Here is a 19,383-nt window from a genome sequence, read left to right as displayed (position 1 = left end):
CAAGTACAATTGCACACTAGGTCTCTTTTCTTCAGTATCTTCAGCCGGAAAATTTTATTCCAGGGTATGTGGTACAGAGTCACTGATTATAAAACACAGTTGGCACCTGATATTGAGAACTGATGGAACACTTACCTGTCTATATTAAGTCACTGATTTTGATGTAAATTCCACAATGTTCACAAAATGCTGCACTCAGCTACATGTCTTTTACAATGCTTTAGAGAGAGCATGTGGAACAGCTTTATGTACTTGCACAGTTGTAAAGGATATACTGTTGTTTGTTTAGCCTTATTACAACATGTAATAGGTTACTATTTTGCTAATAAATAAAAATGCAGACACTAGAATTATGAAATTCTCTATTTTTCATTTGTGTAATTTAGAATTATAGTTTTGGTATAATATTGCCTTGGCAGTGTATTTGTCATGTTGATTCGAAATGACTACCAGTAGATAAAACTTACTCATAATTTTATCAGTATAATATATATACAAAATTTACATAAAATATCAGCATTGATTTACAAGATATATGTTTATGAACCTTTTGTTTAAAGTATAGCTTGCATTTGACTGATCACTATGATACAAAAGTATACAACATTCAGTATAAAGAAGATTACATTAGGAGATATTTAGTAAGCCATTGAATACTCAAAGTTTTGGCCCTGCTGATAAGTGTCTGCTGCAGAATTCATATAATTAATTTTAAAGCCCTGATTTTCTTGATTTATTAGAACACTACCTTTTTTTAAAAATGTTATTTTGGAAATATAATTATTAAAAAATGTTGTCATTAAAATCAACACAAAATTATAAAATGCAACCCTTTCATAAATCCAATATTAACATATGGCTTTGATTTTTCTGTTTCCTAAAGTGTACATTAGTTAGCAAAAATTTGAACAATGAGATATAGTTTCTAGGATCATCCTGATGGGCTTTTCAGGTGTAATAGCATTACAGACTTCTATCTGTTGTGCGTGAAAGCATCCACTGCAGTATTTACAAACCTAGAAAGGAAATCGCTTCAATATAAAGACAGCCAAAGTTGCAAGATCCTCTTTTTATTTAATTGATGACTAGTTTCAGGTTACCTGAATCCATTTTCAAAATCATCCACATGAACAAAACAGTATTCTCTGAAATAGCATATAAACCATGTCAAAATTATACATACACGTACAACAAAGTCATGTTTAAACATGAAGAGTGACAGATAAACATATAAAATATATTAATCCAGTATGCTGGAGATCCATCAACAAGGAAATGTTTACTAAACTGAATTGTACATAATTTAACAGTGATTTTTGTGCTATATTAACAGCACTGGGCATTGATGGTGTTCTGAAACCTATAGACAGACTCGGAAATGATTAAATGAGCATATCTGTCAATCTTTGGTATCACTTGATAAAAGTGTAAGTATAAATTTATGAGAGTAATATTCATTTCTTTCACCAGTTCCAAAAATAATAATGTAAATGAGATACAAACTATTTTTGTAGGAAAGTAAAAGAACTGATATTATGCAGTCTCTTTGCAGAAAAAATGGTAACAATTTCTTTCCTTGCCTACCATCAGTATTTGAGGTTACTGGCTATACCACATATGTAAGTATATGTAATTGCTAACTCAGTTAAGAATGAAATGGGAATAAGTTCTTCATTGCATTAATATTGATTGTGCTTCAGTAACTTCACATGTTAGTTTGAAGCATTTGTTTTCTCCATCCTGGAAAACAATTGGATGTTTAACAGTTCTTGTGTAAATTAATATCTTACACTGCCCATTACATATCTACTCAAATTCTGTATGTTCACCTACTACAAGCTGACTAATAGCACCCACTAAAAAGTTTAGGACAAACAGTTAAATATGTGCCGTGCATTCAGTCACAGAGAAATGAATTGTGGAATGGAATATATCTTTATAAAGGTACACTGTCAACTTTTTTTTGTTTTAAGGCCATTGTTTCTGTGTTTTAAGGCCATTGTTTCTGCTTTTTATTTCCTCATGTTTCACTAGCACTATTGACTAAGATAATCAAAGAATAACATATGTGTTACAACTTGAGTCTTGTGAGTGCATGTGTTGATGTTTCATAAAATCTCTGTATCGTGTCAATTTATGTTTGCAGTTTACTACAGAATGTATTTCATTAAGTGTTTTAACTAATTTTCACAACCATAAGATAAAATTAAATCACCATTTATGAGTAATTCCAGGCACCACCACCGCTGGTGACCAAAGAAATCCAATTTAGGTAGGAGACAATGCGAGTGTGGACGTCTGGGATACCAGGAGTGCCACATTTTGGAGCTCCAAAACTGATTATGCCTGTGGCATAATAAAGTCCGTCAACATCCTGAGCCATCAGGGCTCCTCCACTGTCTCCCTGATCAAGAAATGTATAATGCAGATCATTAAAAAATGATAGATTAGGAAGTAACTTGTGACATGAAAATCTGCAGATAACTATTTTTCCATTTATATTTGCATTTTTCTGTTTAAGTGCTTACTAAGAACAATCATAAGCAAACTACAACTGACAGTTAAATCTATCACACTGCAGTTGAGTATGCACTGTTTGAGGTTTCCTTTTAGATTAAAACTATGTATGAGACACACATTTGAAACCAGAACTGTGCCTTGTGCGTGGGTTGATTTTTCCTACTATTCTATCCAAATTTAACTTACAGCATGCCCTCACAGCTTCATCTCTACAAATACTTTCCCCTATTTTCTAAACTTCTCAACAGCTCTCCTGCACACCATGCTGGACTAGCACCCATGAAAAAAAGGATATTGTGAAGAAATGGCTTAGCCGCAGCCTTTATAGATCAGTCAATGAGATCATTACCCATGAATAGGAAGTTTTTTGGTTTGAGTCTCAGTCTGCCACACCATTTTAATCTGCTAGGATGTTTCAAAACATTCTTTCTGGAAACAGTTGGCTACAACATGGAGAATCCATTTCTCCTCAACATCATTTCTTCCAGTGGTGCTAGTCCATCAAGGTAACTTTGGCTAAAAATTTGTCTCAGAGTTTAATGCAGCAGTCTTCTTTCATTATTTCTTTGGAAGAAACCCTAAATGGGCTTTAGGAATACCAAATCTGCAATAGTTGTACAGTTAGGTTTAAAATCCTTTATTAAGTGATAAATGCTTGACACATGGTTTAGTTTTGGAGGCCAGCGATTTAAAATTATTCCCATTTGTCGTAGTAATACGTTCAGGAGACAGAATTTCATATCTTTTTCTTCTTTTGTTCCTACTTAATGAACATCCAGTTCCATTTTACTAACTTCTGTGGAGTACATCAGTGAATTAAGCTGTGGTCAGTGCAGGGAACAGAATTCCATATTTTTTCTCTTTTTGTTTCCTGCTTAATGAACATCCAGTTCTATTTTATTAACTTCCGTAGAGTACCTCATGCTGGAGTGATTCAATGAATTAAGCTGTGGTCAGTCCAGACAAGGCTGGCAACCCAACTACTGCAGGCTCAGTCTCAAGAAAACTTCTTAGCTGTGCTACAGTAAGGCTGTACATTACATCCTTGCCTGAAAATGTGTTGCATAGAAAGGTGAGATTCAGTTTCTTTTTCTAGTACTTACACAGTTTCCAACAGTTGTTTATCTTTTCTCTGTGTTGTCACTTTCTTTCTTCCAACAAACTACACCTTATATCTTATTTTTAATGTACATGTATGCTTGTAAATTTTGCATTTTATTTTTGAAAGGGTTTCTGTATATGATTTCCAAATACCATTTTTCTAGATTTTTTTTTAGTATTTGTGATGCAAGATGTTATTTGCTTCTGTTTCCAAAAATATTGGAATATTTGTTTGGTTAATATGTCCTCACTAATTTCTAAAGCACTATTTTTGGAAAATTGAGATTAGCTTGTGATATAGCCTCTGTTCTTACAAGATGGGATCAAATTTTTGAAGCCATCTATATGGTATTGTAGGCTGAGGTTCCAGGTATCAGACTCTGCAACCTCGTTTGTGAGTAATCGGAAAAAAAAGATTGGAATGATGTGTGATGCTCTACAGCTTTAAAAAAGAAATGTTGTACAGATCAGTTGTGTAGTGGTTGCAGTATAGGCCTCATATGCAGGGTTTGTGTGTATGAATATCATTAAGTGCTTTGAATATTTTATTTGTAAATCTTTATCAAAATGACCTTTACTATTATTTTATTCAATTAATTGCTTTAAATGCAATTTTTATTATTTCTATTCCCTTGTCACATCATTTCAGTCAACATACTAATTTTTTCAACTGCTCTCATTTTTTCTTCCTGTAAATATAATAGTGTTTTTTACCTGCCTTAATATTTAAACATTTGAAAATGCCATTCTACTAGCTAAAAAACAAAGGACAAAATAATCTATTTATACTGAGAGGGCAGTGGTGTCGTAAATGTAGTTTTCGTTAAAATATGTAAATTTTCTTGAACAGTGATCCTCACACAAATATTTAACACACAGATTCTTACTGCACTATGGAGAAAAAAACTGATCAAGATTTAAATGAAAGAGGGGTCTATAAGGAGAAAGAAAATCCAAGCAAACTGAGGCATAAAAATAGTGAATGCAACAACATGGATGATAATATATGATGATAAAATGGAAGAAATTAAAATAATGTTAACATGCAGAAATAATTAAAAACACATGTACAACGATTCCAAGAGGAAAAATAGTATAGGAGCAAACAATGAGAGTAACTGAAAAAGTTAATTTCATGAGTAACATAACGTGACAAAAGTGTAGATATAATTTAAAAAATACGTTTAGTCCAGTTAAATGAATAAAAATAATGCTCAAAGTAATTATGATACAGATTTAAAAATTAAAAAAATTCAAAACACCGCAACCTCTTGCGTTATAACCATTACACTATGCAATCAATCTGTAGTACAATACTTTTTAAAGCTATACAATATTATGTGAAATTCTGAAAACTTTTTTGGCCAATTAATCAGATGAGAGGCCCACCAGGATGAATGACTGCACGGTGTGATACCTGGGACCTTAACCTGCATCACCACATAAATTATTTCAAAAAGTCGATCACACCACTGGGAACCTCCCCTTGCTAATCATTAATGGTTCATATCAAATGGAATTTGTCTCTCTTTACCATTTGATACTTTAAGACCTGATGTTAGCTAACCATTCTTCCTGCTTCTGTTCAAATTTATCCATATCTGTCTTAAGAGAAGAGACGTAGGAATATATGTAACAGCAGATTCAGTTTTTATGTGCCATTCTTGCTTCGTTCAGCTTTTCTAATTGTTCATCTTTAAATTCAAAGACACTAGTTAGGGGTACAGTATCCTCAGACAGCTCCATGCCAGGTGCTTGTTGGAGCATCTTCTTAGCTTCTGATAATCATTCATTGCTCCATGTCATGAGCAATATTGACTCACAGATGTTCTATCAGATTATTTTAAGAAAGGGATGAATACCCCTCAATCTTCTACTTGTTCCACTAGTGCCTTGTCCCGCAGTCTGCGCAGGGTCGGCATGGTTTCAACAGATTTGGCACGGTTAATTGAAAGGGGTGGCCGGGTTAATTGAAAGGGGTGGCCAGTTGCCCTTCCTGCCACCACCCCACACACCCTGGGATGGAATCAGTGATCAGTGTACTCCAGCTTTGCATCTAGAGTAAACCATGAAATAATGTGAACATGTTTCAAATGTCTGCAAGTCGTGTAACTGAGGTGGGATGTGGGGAACAGCCTCGTATTCACCTAGTGAGCTGTGGAAAACGGTCATTTCTTCATTTGAATGTGTTTGGTAGGCCAGGAACAGGTACCTGAATCATAAGGCCATGTTTATGCAACAGCTTCACTGCCCACATATTGCTGGCACTGCTCAAAACTCGATCTGTGATTGGTTGCTTCGAATTCACTCTTTGCTTCAACAAAGGAAAGTAATGTATTGAAATAACTGACAGCAATGTGCCAGAAATGAAGCTACATAATATATTTAGCTGTAGATATTAACAGTGCTGTAATAATGTCATGACTGCACTTGTACATATGTCGTATTGGGGAAACAATTGATTTCTGGACCTGTGTTTATTAGGATTATTTGCTTGTTTCATTTTCCTCTACTCACCCCTTCCATCGATACCTATAATGGTCAAAAACCCTATGTATTTATTAATTATCAGTCATCTCTTTTATTGTTTAGCCAGTTGCCTTGCCACAGTGGTAAACTGGTTCCCATCTGATCACCGTTGTTAAGTACTTTCCGGCTGGGTTTGCACTTGGATAGGTGACTGTTCAGATCTACTAAGTGCTGTTATCAAATGAGGTGTATTCAGCCTTTGTGAGACCAACTAAGAAGCTACTTGATTGAGAAGCAGTGGCTCTGGACATGAAAACAGACAGTGGTTGGGAGAGCAGTGTGCTGACCAGGTGCTCCTGTGTCCAGTGACGCCAATAGATTGAGGATGACATGGCTGTCGGTCAGTACCGTTGGGCCTTCCAAGGCCTGTTTGGACAGAGAGAAGTTTCTTTTCTGTTTACATTGAAAATTTAATAACTGTATATTTTAACATTTTGCAATAACTGTCCTATGCATGCCTTTAATAGGTGCTGTGCACAAAGCCACAGTCAGTTTGCATCTAACATTCATTATGTAAACTTCCGTGTCAGTCCACATACAGCTTTCTTTAAGTAATGTTTGTAGTCATTGATACATAACTCAGTCCATGCCAAGCAGCTATAAAACGCAGTCAAATGCATGTAGACAGTTGTGTATATTTTCAAATGGACATTTATTGAATATGTACCAGTGCCATACTGCCACTTGTTGGTGCAATTTAAACTCATTGTAGTCTTTGTAGGTTTACTAATCTGTGAAATTTACTATATAAAACTGTTCATCATCAGCCAAGGTCTGTGATAATAAATGTACATAAACTTGGAAAATCAAATTTGTTGGAGTTGTGAAAAGTTATTTAAAATTTACTTGTGCCACCAAGCAACCATTAACTGGACACAAAGAAAAGAAGAAGCCATATTAAAACACCCATTCAACTGGATCAGTAAACTGATAAATTGTTGGGGAAATATACACCCCAGGACGTGGTATACTTTGTCCCTGACATATCTCTTTCTCAGCTACAAGAAGTAATGACTAACTCAAAGTGACAAAATTGGAGACAGCATGCTTTTTACTCACATGTACAACAGCAGTTATAATGGTCAAATGTGCAACAGCAGTTATAATGGTCAAATGTACAACAGCAGTTATAATGGTCAACTGTTAGTCAACATGCTTTTCATCCTGAAGTATATCTGAAGTTTTTCTGTAACATTCTTTGAAATGTCTAATTGCAGAAACAACATTTTTGCACTAATATTGTGACATTTGTACACACAGACTCACATTGCAAGTGCCAGCAGTTTGCGAGCCAGAGCACAGGGTGTAGGGTGGGAGCGTGACCCCAAGTGCAGCCCAGGCACGCTGGCAGATGGAACGGCCCACCACTTGCACTGGGGCCAGCAGCGGCAGTGCTGACACTTGGCCGTTTCCCACCTCTCCCCAGCCCAGCACCTCTGACAGGGTGCCTGCCTCTTCTAGAGCTTCAACTGTAACAAATGTTTCTACTGTTTGAGGAACTGCACATAAGGAATCAAAGACTAGTGTTGACTGGAGTAATGTGCACTTATGAAGATTATACAGAATTCTTGGAATAGAAATTAATTACTGCATAAGAATAGGACACCATTTGTGTCATAGTGCTGGAAAATTAAACACTAGCAGTTTAGAATTGCAAATTATAATTCTATTTAGCATTGTGTGTGCATAACTGTATGGTATTTTTGAAGCTCAAGAAATAATAGACCATTGACATAAAATGATGTATATTTTACAATGTTTGAAGACTATATTTGTCACTATTCTAATTTATTAAACCACATTTTACAATTGCTCTGCTGTTCATTACTACAAATTGTCACCACAGAAATTGTTTGCTTTCAGTCATTAACTGAGCTAGTCTAAAAATTGTTTGTTGATATTCTCACACCAAATAATGTAGGCTGCTAAGCAAAACAGAGTATTTTAACAGTCTGATATCTGTTTGTTTGAATTATGGTTAGTGATAATGCAGTGAGGTGATGAAAGTCATGGGATACCTCCTAATATCATATAACACCTCCTTTTGCCCAGCTTATTTTGCAGCAACTCAACATGTGATTGACTCAACAAGCTGTTGAAAGATCTCTACAGAAACATTGAGCCATGTTGCCTGTATAGTGGTATAGTGGTACATAATTGCTTAATTGTTGCCGTTTCAGAATTTTGTGCACAAATTGATATCTTGGTTATGTCCAATAAATGTTTGATAGGATTCTTGTCAGGTGATCTGAGTGGCCAAATCATTTTCTTGAATTGTCCAGAATGCTGTTCAAACCAATTGCAAACAATTGTAGCCTAGAGACATGGCACACTATCATCCGTAAAAATTCCATTGTTGTTTGGGAACATGAAATCAATGAATGGCTGCAAATGGTTTCTAAGTAGCTGAACATAACCAGAACCCAGTCCATTACATGTAAACACAGCCCAGTTGTCTATTGTCCAATCAATACGACCACAAGCCCAGGAGAGACATTACAGGCAATGTCTTGCCATTAGTAAAGGCACTGTGTTGGCTGTCTGCTGCCATAGCCCATTAACACCAGATTTCACCACACTGTGCTAGCAGATATGTTCATCGTGCATTCCACATTGATTTCTGTGGTTATTTCATGCAGTGTTGCTTTTCTGTCGGAACTGACAACTCTATGCAAAGCAGTTCTGCTCTTGGTCATTAGGTGAAGGGTGTCAGCCACTGAAATGTCCATGGTGAGAGGTAATGCCTGACATTTGGTATTCTTGTCACGCTCTTGATGCTGTGGATCTCAGAATATTGAATTTCTTAAAAAGTGCCAAAATGGAATGTTCCATGTATCTAGCCCCAACTACCATTCCACAGTCAAAGTCTGCTAAATCCCATCATGCAGCTGTAATCATGTCAGAAACCTTTTCCACATGAATTAATTGTATACAATTGACAGCTCTGGCAATGCATCACCCTTTTATACCTTGTATATGTGATATTACTGCCATCTGTATAAGTACATTTTGCTATCCCATGACTTATGTCACCTCAGTGTGTAGCACTTGCTTTTCACTAATTTCATGTTCAGCCTTTACCATATGTTTGTATACCCTGTTTCAGCCCAGTTGTGATATATGTAAAACTTTCAGGTGCATTCAGGTGTGCCAGTTAGTTTATTGCCTGCTGCCAAGTGTTGCAGTAGTAGGTTTCCAGCTTCCAGCGATAAATACAACAATGTGACTTTTATAACCTTTGTAGCATCCTCAAGAGAGTATTAAGAAATTTTATTCTAGGCTGAAGTCTAAATTTAATGTTCGTAATACAATTAATTTTATTTTGAATGTGATCTGTAATAACTTATGATCAGTATTGAGAGAATCTAGAAGTCAGTGCCTGCAATGATGGGCAACTGTCAGTTCTGTGACATATATATGCAAACTAAAGCAACAAATGAAAATTTGTACCATGGCCAGGTTTCAATCCCGTGTCTCCATCTCACTATGTGGATGTGCTAACCATTTGGCCACCCTGGCATAACTGTCAGTCCTGCTTGCCAGTAATTCAAATGATGGTAGAGATGTGGAATAGAGATTAACTCTCTTCCAGTAACAAAAATAAAAGTAAGAACACCGTGTTCATTTGGTTAGTTTCGGTATATACATTATCTATGCACGTAAAAGTATAAAATCTTATTTCAGTTTTGTGATGGAGAGAAACACACATCAGGCAAACTGAATAGCCTGTAAATGTTTAAATCTTATGGCAATGTTAGTCTAGCAAAAAGTTACATGATCAAAAATTGTGGTTTGCCTCAGCACAAACAAAAATATACTGTACATCATAAATACAGTTCTGAGTGCATGCAACATGATTTCAAAGTGACCATTTTTTGTTTAAATGTCCTCTGTGTGTTCTGTTTGGACTAGATGACTAGTAGTTAAACATACAAGTGGTTGTATTAGTGGTGAAATTTATCTGTGTCATGGAGTTCTAATGTAGAATGTTTATACACATTATTTCTGTACAATTGGGGCTAAAATGGTTACCCAACTCATTAATGCATTGATGAGTAGAGGTAACTGCCTGAACACAACAGTGAGGGTAACCAACAGATCACATGTGGAATGTAAACAGCAGTCACCTCTGTAATTTAACATTCCTGAAATGGTGCTGCAGAGCCACCTCAACAGGTTAACAAATTTATTGTTTGGAAAGCGCAAAAAAATACATTCTGCTATTTTTTTGGCTGAACAGAGGTTTTTTGTTGCTGTGTAAAGGAGTTTACAAATGTCAGCTGTGATGGGCAGTTTTAATGTCTTGACTAATGTTTATTATGTTGGTCAGATAATGGTTAGAAATCAAAGCATAAAGCATTTTTTATGGTTTACATTAGCATAATTGAATTTCATTAGATGTTACTTTACATGTCATATGGAAGTAAAATAAAATATTTAAAAAGTTATGAGTACCAGTACATGTTCCTGGATACGGACTCCGCAATTCATAGGTGCTAATGGATCCCATGTGACCTGAAACCAATCCTACTTTTGCTATGCTTACTCTGGTGAGGCACCTTCAGCAATTATAGTTTGGGTGACGCTAGGATGTCATAAAATTGCAGCTGTACATAAAAGTAAACACTTGTAAATATTATCCATCAGACAGAAATGCCCAAATAATAATTGAAAATGGAGTTGATAAAGTGGTTTAGTGAGGTGGCAACACATAAACCAGTACAGTATTATTTTGTGCCATATGTGGACAAAAACGGCATTCTGTGTCCAACACATGATGACAATGACACAGAGTACAGTGTTCGGTCTGGTGGTGCCTTGGTCCAGCTGAGCAAATAATGTAAAGAGGGAAATAAGGAGATATGAATGGTTAAATGCATAAGGGTTAGAGCTTATGGGCCTGATCTGATAAAGGAATAAGATGATATTAAAGATAATGAACTAAATATACCCAAGTAAAAATGCAGGCTACAGATCTAACTGATAATCAGATAGTACAGGTAGTGTGGCAAAAAGTTTCTGAAGTTGTCAAATTCTTTCCATTGCACACTGCATTTGCAAACAGGGACTGTCTATCTATTTAACATGCTTTTTTATTTCAAAATATTGTGACAAAAATGATCGCTATGTTCCACATGTGTATGTGTGTGTGTGTCTGTGAGTGAGTGTGTGTGTGTGTGTGTGTGTGTGTGTGTGTGTGTGTGTCAGTAACCTTCCTCAATATTTAAATTTGTCTCTCTGCCACTCCCTTGTCATTTCCAGGAAAGTGGTTGCCTATTCACGTGAAAATTTACTATACATTACCTCTTCACCAATATTTGGGCTTTGTAAGTATTGACAAGAAGAGACTTTCAGTCTTCTCTCTTGAGACTTTAATATATTCCAGAGTAGCTAATTCACCCCATTTGCAGAGTTTATGAACAACATTAACATTAGGCTTATTAACCTTGATGTGTTTTTGTACTTTTATCTTTATGTCTTACATATACATTTTTATTTATTAACAATATAGGAAAAGTATGTTGCTACTTACTGTACAGAAGACATGTCAAGTTGCAGACAGGCACAATTAAAAGACAATCACATGTAGCTTTCGGCCACACACACACACACACACACACACACACACACACACACACACACACAAGCAAGCACACTTCAACCAGACACGACCGCCATCTCCAGCATCTTGGCCCGAGATGCTGGAGTTGGCAGCCATATGTGCATGAGATGTGCTTGCTTCTGTGTGTGGGCGAATATTGTGTGTCTGTCTTTTAGTGATGAAGGCTGTGGACAAAAGCTACATGTGAGTGTCTTTTAACTGTCTACCACTTGACATGTCTTCTTTATGGAAGTAGCAGTCTGTCTTTTCCAACATCATCAGTATTCCTGCATGGAGCTTCCATTGTTTTATTTTTATTTGTTTATTTTTTGATGTGGGAATATTTGAATTATAGTACATACTGAAGCCAGATGGTTAGTTGTATGTCTGTATCTACATCTACATCCATACTCTGCAAGCCACCTGACAGTGTGTGGTGGAGGGTACCCTGAGTACCTCTATCGGTTCTCCCTTCTATTCCAGTCTTGTGTGGGCTCTAATCTCTCTTATTTTATCCTCATGGTCTCTTCGCAAGATATACGTAGGAGGGAGCAATATACTGCTTGACTCTTCGGTGAAGGTATGTTCTCGAAACTTAAACAAAAGCCCGTACCGAGCTACTGAGCGGCTCTCCTGCAGAGTCTTCCACTGGACTTTATCTATCATCTCTGTAACGCTTCCGCGATTACTAAATGATCCTGTAACGAAGCGCGCTGCTCTCCGTTGGATCTTCTCTATCTCTTCTATCAACCCTATCTGGTACGGATCCACACTGTTGAGCAGTATTCAAGCAATGGGCGAACAAGTGTACTGTAACCTACTTCCTTTGTTTTTGGATTGCATTTCCTTAGGATTCTTCCAATGAATCTCAGTCTCGCATCTGCTTTACCAACGATCAACTTTATATGATCATTCCATTTTAAATCACTCCTAATGTGTACTCCCAGATAATTTATGGAATTAACTGCTTCCAGTTGCTGACCTGCTATTTTGTAGCTAAGTGATAAGGGAACTATCTTTCTATGTATTCACAGCACATTACACTTGTCTACATTGAGATTCAATTGCCATTCCCTGCACCATGCGTCAATTTGCTGCACATCCTCCTGCATTTCACTACAATTTTCCATTGTTACAACCTCTCGATACACCACAGCATGATCTGCAAAAAGCCTCAGTGAACTTCCGATGTCATCCACAAGGTCATTTATGTATATTGTGAATAGCAACGGTCCTATGACACTCCCCTGCGGCACACCTGAAATCACTCTCACTTCTGAAGACTTCTCTCCATTGAGAATAATATGCTTCGTTCTGTTATCTAGGAACTCTTCAATCCAATCACACAATTTGTCTGATAGTCCATATGCTCTTACTTTGTTCATTAAATGACTGTAGGGAACTGTATCGAACGCCTTGCAGAAGTCAAGAAACACGGCATCTACCTGTGAACCCATGTCTATGGCTCTCTGAGTCTCGTGGACGAATAGCGCAAGCTGGGTTACACGACCGTCTTTTTTTAAACCCATGCTGATTCCTACAGAGTAGATTTCTAGTCTCCAGAAAAGTCATTATACTCGAACATAATACGTGTTCCAAAATTCTACAACTGATTGACGTTAGAGATATAGGTCAGTAGTTCTGCACATCTGTTCGACGTCCCTTCTTGAAAACAGGGATGACCTGTGCCCTTTTCCAATCCTTTGGAACGCTACGCTCTTCTAGAGACCTACGCTACACCGCTGCAAGAAGGGGGGCAAGTTCCTTCGCGTACTCTGTGTAAAATCGAACTGGTATCCCATCAGGTCCAGTGGCCTTTCCTCTTTTCAGCGATTTTAATTGTTTCTCTATCCCTCTGTCATCTATTTCGATATCTACCATTTTGTCATCTGTGCAACAATCTATCCCTCTGTCATCTATTTCGATATCTACCATTTTGTCATCTGTGCAACAATCTAGAGAGGGAACTACAGTGCAGTCTTCCTCTGTGAAACAGCTTTGGAAAAAGACATTTAGTATTTCGTCCTTTAGTCTGTCATCCTCTGTTTCAGTACCATTTTGCTCACAGAGTGTCTGGACATTTTGTTTTGATCCACCTACCGCTTTGACATAAGACCAAAATTTCTTAGGATTTTCTGCCCAGTCAGTACATAGAACTTTACTTTCGAATTCACTGAACGCCTCTCGCATAGCCCTCCTCACACTACATTTTGCTTCGCGTAATTTTTGTTTGTCTGCAAGGCTTTGGCTATGTTTATGTTTGCTGTGAAGTTCCCTTTGCTTCTGCAGCAGTTTCCTAACTCGGTTGTTGTACCATGGTGGCTCTTTTCCATCTCATACGATCTTGCTTGGCAGATACTCATCTAACGCATATTGTACGATGGTTTTGAACTTTGTCCACTGATCCTCAACACTATCTGTACTTGAGACAAAACTTTTGTGTTGAGCCATCAGATACTCCATAATCTGCTTTTTGTCACTTTTGCTAAACAGAAAAATTTTCCTACCTTTTTTAATATTGCTAGTTACGGCCAAAATCATCGATGTAGTAACCGCTTTATGATCGCTGATTCCTGTTCTGCGTTAACTGTTTCAAATAGTTCAGGTCTGTTTGTCACCAGAAGGTCTGATATGTTATCACCACGAGTCGGTTCTCTGTTTAACTGCTCAAGGCAGTTTTCAGATAAAGCACTTAAAAAAATTTCACTGGATTCTTTGTCCCTGCCACCCATTATGAACATCTGAGTCTCCCAGTCTATATCTGGCGAATTAAAATCTCCACCCAGAACATGGTGGTGGAGGGGGGGGGGGGGAATCTACTCAAAATATTATCCAAATTATCCTTCAGGTGCTCAGCCACAACAGCTGCTGAGCCAGGGGGCCTATAGAGACATCCAATTGTCTGAGCCTGCTTTAACCGTGACCTTCACCCAAATTATTTCACATTTCGGATCTCCATCAATTTCCTTCGATACTATTGCACTTCTTATCGCTATAAACATGCCTCCCCCTTCACTGTCCAGCCTATCTCTGCAGTATACATTCTAATCTGAGTTTAGGATTTCATTACTGTTTACGTCTGGTTTCAGCCAACTTTCTGTCCCTAGTACTATATGGGCATTGTGACCGTTTATTAATGAGAGCAGTTCTGGGACCTTTCTATAGACGCTCCTGCAGTTTACTATTAGCACATTAATATTGTTATTCCCTGTTGCATTTTGCCTACTCCTACCTTGCTGCGTCTCAGGAGGTGTCTTGTCGGGCCTAGGGAGGGAATTCTCTAACCTAAAAAACCCCCATGTGCACTCCACACGTACTCCGCTACCCTTGTAGCCACTTCTGGCGTGTAGTGCACGCCTGACCTATTCAGTGGGACCCTACATTTCTCCACCCGATAGCGGAGGTCGAGAAATTTGCACCCCAGATCTCTGCAGAATCGTCTGAGCCTCTGGTTTAAGCCTTCCAACTCGGCTCCAAACCAGAGGACCGCGATTGGTTCTGGGAATTATACTACAAATAGTTAGCTCTGATTCCACCCCACGAGCGAGGCTTTCCGCCTTCACCACTCTGCCAACCGTCTATATGAATTGAGGATGACCTCTGAACCCAGATGGCAGGAGTCATTGGTGCCGACATGAGCAACAATTTGCAGTCGGGCGCACCCAGTGCTCTCTATCGCCGCCGGCAGGGCCTCCTCCACATCTCGGATGAGACCCCCCGGCAAGCAGACAGAGTGAACACTGGCCTTCTTCCCCGACCTTTCCGCTATTTCCCTAAGGGGCTCCATCACCCGCCTAACGTTGGAGCTCCCAATAACTAATAAACCCCTCCACCCGTGTGCCTGCTCGGACCTTGCTGAAGGAGCGACCACATGTCTACTCACAGGCAGAGTGGGCGATGCCACACAGCCAGCCTCCACATTGACCCTCCGCCTTGTGCGCCGTGAACGCCGCTGAACCCGCCACTCCCCTTGGGGAGAGGGTGGCCCAACCGCGCCCGGTACCCGCGAAGATGTCTCGACAGCAGGGACAGTGGGTGAAGCATGTAACACCTGGGGTGTACCATGCGATGCACCAGACTCACCACTGCCACTACACTCCGAGGCAGCAGCCTGAAGATGGCTGACCGCGGCCATCAACATGCTCAGCTGTTCGTGAACAATGCCCAGCTCCTCCTGTGTCCGTACACAGCAGTCACACATCCTATCCATCCATTTGAGTTTTAGTCTCAGAGTTCTATATATTACAGGTTTTCCACATTAATATTACAATGTTGTGTATCAGATTGTTGTTATGGGCCCACTTGATGCCTTAACTCCAAAATCTTCCCTCTTTCACCCAAAGCTACATGAATTATGATGGCAGAGGCGATAAATAATGAAAGCACATTACTCATGTAAAGATACAAAAGTATGTAACACAAAAGTTAAAAAAAAAGTCATGACTAATCGACAAGCAGGAGAATGAAGGGGCAATAGTGAAAAAGAGATATTATGAGGAAAGACAATTTATCTCTGAGAGATGAAAGCAGTAAAACAGAAGGGGAAGGGAGCTGAAGATGTCACTGCAAACAGCAAGAAAAAATGAGTATGAGAAGCCAATAACAACAGTTAGTACAAGTGGGAGAGTAAATATGAGAGGCAGGAAACCAACACAGAGGCAGAATACAATGACAAAAAGGGTAGAACAATGAACACAGCCTGGGAAGCAGCCTCTAAGTTTAGGAGAATGGTATGGGTGGAGAAAGTGAGACACAGTGTTGTCATAAGAGGAAAAAAAAGTTATTGAGAAGGGGCATGTTTCAAAAGTAATGGTTGATGATAAAACTGACAAAGGGCAAGAGGTTTTTGCAGAAGAAATCTGCATAGAACAGGCATAATTTGGAGGTAGGACCACAGATGTACTTGGAAAGGAGATTTGTGACTGGGTAAGCGTAAGCTTAACACTGATGGAATCACTCTTTATGTTTTGTGAGTAATAGGAATCAGATGCAACTTTACATAGCATGTGTCCCACAGAGCTCTGGGAACTATCAGTGTACATAGTCTGTGGTTACCAGTTTTGTTGTAATCATGTCAACATGCAAAGCTGCAAAACACTGCTTTATCTTTGGTAATCTCTGTCATATGGTTTGGATGACTGATTATAAATCAGAAAAAACTGCCTTTATGAATATTAATTCTTACTTTTTATACTCTTCTCTGATTATGGTAAGATAAAAGTAATGACTAGTCGTAATTCATGCACTCACATTGTTCAGCATTTGGCAAACAAATTGGCCTGATCACAGATGAGTAACTGATGCTTTCCTTCAGTTCGAGAAGGGCAATGTCTCTGAGAATAGTCAAATGCCCTGGATGAAAAACCACACGACTGAGTGTCATCTGTAAACGTTGAGGCTCGGAGACTGCAGATATGTCATGTGCGCCCAAGTACACCGAGAATCTAGCCAGTAGAGGCCGTGAGCTGGAGTACCTGCAACAGTTGTGCACAACAATAAGCTGAGCAGGAACCACAAAATAAAAAGTGGAATCAATAATAGACAAGCATACTTAGTCCTGAATTTTTGTTCCTTCAGGCATATGCATTTTTGTATAATTTAACTTAAATTAATAACAACCAATCATTACAGTGAACACAGAACATAAGAAAAATGAGAAATTGTTTGATTCAATTACAGTGAAGAAATGACTGAATATAACTCATCCACATGTTACAATGTTTCAGAGTATCAGTATTTGGTTTTGAAATGTTCTTCATATGTGCATAACTACAACAAATCAAGTGATCTTTCAAACAAAATTTTCAGCTACCCTCAGCAGCCTCCCAGTATCTGAGTTAATGCAGACTGAGTATGCCACAGATAACCACACAACATGAATAATCCAAAATATAACAGGTATTTACTACATTTAAAAAGCGCATTACATATCGCATTTGAAAGCACACTGCATTACTTGTGCAAACACTGACAACTTATTAACAAAACTACACTTAAAACACACTATATTTCTTACAACTTGCCTTCAGTTCACTTTTGAAAAATAAAAAGCTATTTTTTTTCCTGTCTCTGTCTTTCTTTTCCATTTTTGCTGATGATGGTTCTCATTTATTGGAGAATCAAAACAGTAGTATAGTCAGGTGAATTTTGTCCTGCATACTCTAATAACAGATCCATGCATATTGCCTCAGTGTGCCTCATCTTCACTCTCTTTGCCTACTGAACACACTTTTTTCACTATCAGTTAACTGCTCACATATTGGTTCATAGGCATCACTATTTAACCACTTGCAAATGTTTTTGGTCATCTACATCTTCACAACCAAAAGTTTGTATTCTAAATAAAAGTATTCAACCTAATTATAATTTAATGTGTCAGGTTTTTATTTTTTCAAAAGTCACCAAACTATACATGGCTATCTCATAAAGTTGTTTTTTGGGCAACTCTCACAAAATTATTCAGTGACTACACCAGTTTCAACTGTGTACTATCAGTAGCCCAAATAACTATAGGTTGGCTGATGGTTGCATTAAAACATGCTGGGAGTAAACGTTTCTTTGGGACTTCTATTAGACAATGGAAAATCCATGATGGAATGTAACAATATTAGAGAAGGAAAATTGCTACTCACCGTCTAGCGGAGATGCTGAGTCGCGATAGGCACAACAAAAAGATTCACACAATTATAGCTTTTGGCCATTAAGGCCTTTGTCAGCAATAGACACACATACACACATGCACACACACACACTCACACAAACGCAACTTTACTGCAGTGTGGTTTCAGTTGTCTGAGACTGCAGACGTGTGTACAAGTCACATTTGTGTGAGTGTGTGTGTGTATGTGTGTCTACTGCTGACAAAGGCCTTAATGGCCAAGAGCTATAATTGTATCTTTTTGTTGTGCCTCAGATGACTCAGCATCTCCCCTATGTGGTGATTAGAACTTTCCTCCTCTAATATTGAACTTCTATTAGAGGAAGTCCTCTACTAGTATCTTCAATGAAATGTTGGCTCCTAGCACATTTTGGTGCAGCCATTGGCAAATCAAAATCTCTGGGATACTCATAAAAAGTAGACAGTTGAAACCAGGTGTGGCCACTAAATAATTTTGTGAGCACTGCTTGAAATAAACTTTATAGTGAAAAGTAATGCTCTTGGCCAATAACAAGGCAAATACCGTATTTACTCGAATCTAAGCCGCACTCGAATCTAAGCCGCACATGAAAAATGAGACTCGAAATAAAGGAAAAAAAAATTTCCCGAATCTAAGCCGCACCTGAAATTTGAGACTCGAAATTCAAGGGGAGAGAAAAGTTTTGCGCCGCACCTCCAAATCGAAACAAAGTTTGTCCATTGTAATATGAGACACAATTTAGGTTGAATGAATGACGATACAGCTACAGTAGTTTGGTTCGAGTCTAAGCTTAGCAGTTAAGCTTTACCACGTAGCCATTGCTATGCGTCAGGCGCTCCGTCCGTATTTATACGGGTGCCCTTCCTTTTTCACGTGCTTCGTCTAGTTTGAATCGATTGCTTATTTTGCTTTGATCTGATAATTGCCGTTTTCTTTTTTATAGGTGTTTGCGTCACTCTTAAGCTGAAAATGCATTACTGCACTGTGTCATGC

At 38.2% G+C, this 19,383-nt stretch overlaps 1 protein-coding gene across 1 annotated transcript in view; it reads right to left on the bottom strand.

Annotated features, from left to right (window-relative positions):
• Positions 1-573: 573 nt before the first annotated feature.
• The window catches only part of LOC126176639 (transmembrane protease serine 11D-like), an 80,640-nt gene continuing 61,830 nt past the window's right edge, over positions 574-19,383 (bottom strand). Inside the window, exons 6-9 of the mRNA XM_049923797.1 lie at positions 17,003-17,226; positions 7,417-7,619; positions 2,216-2,404; positions 574-1,016 (exon numbers count right to left, since the gene is read on the bottom strand). Coding sequence (XP_049779754.1) covers positions 2,219-2,404; positions 7,417-7,619; positions 17,003-17,226 — 613 coding nt within the window. The 3' untranslated portion in view covers positions 574-1,016; positions 2,216-2,218. The remainder of the gene's footprint in view (positions 1,017-2,215; positions 2,405-7,416; positions 7,620-17,002; positions 17,227-19,383) is intronic.

Source organism: Schistocerca cancellata, chromosome 3 (genome assembly GCF_023864275.1).
Source record: "Schistocerca cancellata isolate TAMUIC-IGC-003103 chromosome 3, iqSchCanc2.1, whole genome shotgun sequence".
NCBI lineage: Eukaryota > Metazoa > Arthropoda > Insecta > Orthoptera > Acrididae > Schistocerca > Schistocerca cancellata.
The sequence above is the reverse complement of the archived record's forward strand: the minus strand, read 5'-3'. Positions and strand labels throughout refer to the sequence as shown.